The sequence below is a fragment of the Myotis brandtii genome, unplaced genomic scaffold (assembly GCF_000412655.1).
Source record: "Myotis brandtii unplaced genomic scaffold, ASM41265v1 scaffold369, whole genome shotgun sequence".
In the NCBI taxonomy this organism is placed as follows: Eukaryota; Metazoa; Chordata; class Mammalia; order Chiroptera; family Vespertilionidae; genus Myotis; species Myotis brandtii.
The window spans coordinates 257,837-262,646 of record NW_005364180.1 but is presented as its reverse complement, the minus strand read 5'-3'; the positions used below and the strand labels follow the sequence as shown (position 1 = coordinate 262,646).

The following is a 4,810-nucleotide window of genomic DNA, read 5'->3' as shown; positions in this document are numbered from 1 at the left end:
TGGGGCTTGGAGGAGCTGCGGGGGGCGCCCCCGAGGGGTGGGCCTGGAGGCGGCCCAGGTGTGGGACCTGCCCAGGGTTGGGTGTAGAAGGGTCCCCGCTCAGCCGCAGAGGCGGGAGGCTGTGGCCGTGGGCACCCTCCTATGAAAGAGAAGGCACAGACGCCCCTGGGGGCCCCGCACGCTTCCTGCAGGAAACGCGTGCTCAGGAACTGGGAACGTGCCTCTCCTTCCTGCCCACCCCCACCCCCGTGCGCGCATGTGTGTGTGTGTGCGCGCGCGCGCGTGTCCGCGGGACGGCTGTTCCCCGCAGGTGGAGCCAGGCTGGCTGCCCCGCATTGTTCCTGGATCTCCTGTGGCTGCTGCATCTCAGAATTCCAGGGAAGGTGGAGGGTGGGGCTTGGCCACGTGCCTCTGTGCGCGAGTGTCCTCGAGGCTGTGGGCGTGGCTGAACACTCACTGCAGCCTGCATGTCTTGTTGGGCCGGCTGTCTGTCTGTCTATCCATATTGGACGGCAGGTGAAGGTGTGTGAGCAGGTGCTGCTGGTGCCCTTGAGCGTGTGTGTGTGGGGGGCGGGGGGAGGGCCTTTGTGCTGAGTGTATCCACTTTGAGGGTATTGGTGCAGTGTGTGTCTGTGTGCGAGTGTGTGTATGTGAGAGTGTCTGTGTGTGTCTGTGTGAGCGTCTGTGTATGTAGTGAGAGCCTCGCCCTGTCCCCACTCACCTGGGGGCAGGAGTCCAAGGACAACAGCTTTTGTAGCAGGTGGGCAGCTGAGAGATGCAGAACCTACCCCCGGGCCTCAGCCCACCCACCACCCCACCCCCTGTCCAGCCTGAGGAATTTCCCCCAGAGTCCAGTCCACACTGTCCTTTCTGACTTCTTTCTCCAAGCTGCCCAAGCCCTCAACCTGCTACCACCCCTCCCCTGCCCTCCAACCCCGCCCCCTCCCGCCCCGGGGCTGCAGAGCCAGGGAGCCCCTTGCCCGGGCTGTCCCCATGCCCCATGCTCGCCCGCCTGTCCCCTCTGCGGCAGTGACGTGTGCCCTCACAGCCCAGATCCCATTTCCAAACATTAATAACTTCTTAACCTCCAGCGGGCTTTTTCCAGCTCCGCTGCCAAGCCCTCCCTGCCCAGCAGGCTGGTGGCGTGGGGTCTCTCCTTGCCCCATGCACTTCCCCTGTCCCCCAAACCAAGTTCTGCCCCAATGCCTGCCCCCCTAGCTTCCCGGCTCCACTGCAGTGGCAGCTGCAGCCTGAGGGGCGGCTCTCTGAGCTGTGGAAGGAGGAGCGGCCCTGGGGACACCAGGGGCCAGCCCACCCCAGCCGTGCCTGGCCTGGGGAGGGACAGCAGCCGCCTCAGAAGGGGGTGCTTATGGGCAAGTTCCCTGCCAAGACTAGGAAGAAAGAGGAGGGGGAGGTAGAGGGGGAGAGGGAGGGGAGTCCTCAACCAGGGCCTGGCACTGCCTGAAGTGCTGGAGAATAGTGGGGGTGGGGCTCTGACCGGCCCAGCTGGAACTAGGAGTTTCTTGGGGTCAGAGCTGGAGCTGAGAACCGGCAGCTTTTGTGGACCCAGAGGGCTCGGCAGCTCCGCTGGTAACTCTTCAGGTTCTGGCTCCAAGGCAACGGCCAGGATGGGGGACCCCAGAGGGCGCTCCCAGTTGATGGTTTAGGGAACTGCTGGGTAACAGGTTCCACACCGAGTACGAGAGGCCGTACAGCCGTCACTGGGGTGAACTTCCCAGGGCGGGAGCTGAAGTCGGGAGGAAAGTAACAGCCGTGCTGAGAGGCGGCAGCATGCGGCCGGCTCTTCCCGTGACGTCACACCCACTCGGGAAGGAAGGGGAGGAGGCCCGAGAGGCACGGGACCCAACCAGGGTAACACAGGAACATGAGGCCCTGGGACCAGGATCCTGGCACCCCGGAGACCTAGGGGTGCTGAGGGGGAATGAGGGCCCCCCACTCCACACACCCCCTGCGGGGAGCTCCGCACCTGTCCCTACGCAGGTGGCCCTGTGCCCAGGAAGGGGCTGCAGCTGGCAGGAGCGCCAGGGAGCACAGCTGTCGCTTCTGTGTTGCTTTGGGGCAAGTGGAATAATTGGCTATTGTGGCTGTGGTGTCGGTGCACACGACGGGTGCTGAGGGGGAATGAGGGCCCCCCACTCCACACACCCCCTGCGGGGAGCTCCGCACCTGTCCCTACGCAGGTGGCCCTGTGCCCAGGAAGGGGCTGCAGCTGGCAGGAGCGCCAGGGAGCACAGCTGTCGCTTCTGTGTTGCTTTGGGGCAAGTGGAATAATTGGCTATTGTGGCTGTGGTGTCGGTGCACACGACTGCGCGTGGAGAAACGTGTGTGTGTGTGTGCGCGCGCACGCGTGTCCACGGGCAGGGGCCATGAGGCCCTGGGACCAGGATCCTGGCACCCCGGAGACCTAGGGGTGCTGAGGGGGAATGAGGGCCCCCCACTCCACACACCCCCTGCGGGGAGCTCCGCACCTGTCCCTACGCAGGTGGCCCTGTGCCCAGGAAGGGGCTGCAGCTGGCAGGAGCGCCAGGGAGCACAGCTGTCGCTTCTGTGTTGCTTTGGGGCAAGTGGAATAATTGGCTATTGTGGCTGTGGTGTCGGTGCACACGACTGCGCGTGGAGAAACGTGTGTGTGTGTGTGCGCGCGCACGCGTGTCCACTGGGCAGGGGCAGGCAAGTGTCCGGTGGGAGAATGGTCTGTGGGGGCAGGTCCAGCCCTTCCATGGCCCCATCCCCCCGCCACCCACACCAGCCCCGGCCTGGCCTAGACCTGTGGCCCCCGGGCGCACTGAGGACGCGTGGTGGCAGCCAGGAATGCTAATGGTGCCAGGCTCCGCATGAACTAAATTTAGAAACCCAAACCAAGAAGGTGAATGGCGCTCACCTTCCGGGCAGCAGGCCCAGTCGCCGCTGCAGCCACGGCCCTCCTTCCAGCCAGGGATGGGGGGTGCCCCCCCCCCGTTCCGCCCTTCCCCTCCCCGACTCAGGCTGGAGTGAGAGTCAGTGGGCCGCCTTCTTATGAGGGAGCGTGTTCAGGCCCTGCCCCGCCTCCCAGCCCCAGGCGCGAGGACCCCAGGGAGCCCCCAGACAGTGAGGGGCACAGCCTGGGCAGGACTGGGCACGGGCCTCCTCCCCACCCCCGCGGCTCACGTCACTGGCTGCTGCCAACCTTGCCCTGCAGGATGCCGCCCCCACCATCTGGGGGCAGTGACGTGGCCGGTGTGACGTAGCCAGGGTGATGTGGCCAGAGAGCCATCTGTCTGTGGCAGAGGGAGCTGCGCTTCTGGGAGCCGGGCCAGAGCGACAGGACGGGAGAGGCCCCAGCCTTGGGGTCAGGGATGGGGTGCAGGTCAAGGCGGTAGGGCAGGTCTTGGGACCCATTGAGGCCCAGGAAGAGCCAGCCACAGAGCAGGTACTGGTGAAGCTGGCACCCCACAGTTGTGACCCCCTTGACCTCTGACCTTGTTGCCAAGGCTGGGCTCCAGTCTACCCCGCTACCCCAGGGGAGTACCCCGCTGTCCCGGGGGGAGTACCTCACTTCCCTAAGGGGAGTACCCCGCTACTCCAGGGGGAGTACCCGCTACCCCAGGGGGAGCCCGTTCTGTGGAGGCAGGGAGGGTGCAGCCCTGGGTCCCGGGAGTGACGGGTGCTGTCTCCGCAGGGCAAGCGCTACAAGAACTCCTTGGAGACGGTGGGCACGCCCGACTCGGGACGTGGGCGCAGTGAGAAGAAGGCCATCAAGTAGGTCCCAGCCTTGGAGTTGGGGATGGGGGGTGCAGGCAGCCCAGGTGGGAGGAGCCCCGACCCTCCCGACGTCTACATCTGCCGCACACATCAGTCCCCCTCAGCCCTGTGCCGTGCTCTCCCCACCCGCACACTCCCTGTGCCTGGCGGTGGCTCCAGGCCCCGCCTTCTCTGCCGGTGCCCCCCAGCCCCTCACCGTGTTCCAGGCCCCCAGCCCCATTTCTGGCTGCCCTCCTGGCACCGTGTCCTCCCTCAGCCCGGTTGCTGGTTCCTCCATCCACCCTTCACGTCACACACACCACGCCCAACCCCGCCCAGCCCCCCACTCTTTTCTCGGACCCTGTCAGTGTTCTCAGGGTGACCTGGAGGGGTGCAGCCCAGCGCTGGGCTGCTCAGGGGACGCTGGTAACGGGGAAGCTCCCCTGCCCCATCCCCCCATCCCCAGCGAATGTCTTGCTGCCTCTGACCCCCCATTTTGCTCTGAGAGGCCTTTCAAGTAAGCAGGTCAGCCTTCCACTGTGGACCACCTGGGCCAGCCCACTGCGGAGGGCCCCTCTGCCCCGCCTGGCCGGGGGCTCTGTGCCCTCTGGCCGATGGCCTGGTCCCTTCCTCAGGCCTTCACTGGGAGGCTGTGGGCCCAAGGGCCCCGCCATCTCAGCCTGCCAGCTAAGGGGCAAGCTGCCCCCAGCCTGCCCTGCCCCCCCCCCCCCCCTTCAGCCCCTTCCCCCTGCATCATCCCCCCCCCCCTTCCCTCCTCTGTCTTCCTCCTTTTCTCTCCTCCTTCCCTTCTTCCTCCCCCTGCTCCTCAGGGCTCCCCCTCTGCCCCTCCTGCCCCTCCTCTCTTTCATCTCTAGCTCTGACCCTGTGGGGCCTTCACAGAAGCTGCGGGTGTGTCTGTGGGGCGGGTTAGTGGAGGGTGGGCCCAGCCAGGTTGGGGGTGGGGAGGCCGCGGGAAGCCTTTGAAGCTGGTTCGGTTGCACACTCTCCAGTCTTCAAAGCCGGAGCCCGCAGGTCTCAAGGGCGGTGCAGAGCCTGGCTCAGGGCTTCC

General features: G+C 66.1%; 1 protein-coding gene across 1 annotated transcript in view; it reads left to right on the top strand.

Moving 5' to 3' along the window:
- The window catches only part of SYT7 (synaptotagmin VII), a 100,057-nt gene that overhangs the window by 49,108 nt on the left and 46,139 nt on the right, over positions 1–4,810 (top strand). Inside the window, exon 5 of the mRNA XM_014544542.1 lies at positions 3,680–3,759. Coding sequence (XP_014400028.1) covers positions 3,680–3,759 — 80 coding nt within the window. The remainder of the gene's footprint in view (positions 1–3,679; positions 3,760–4,810) is intronic.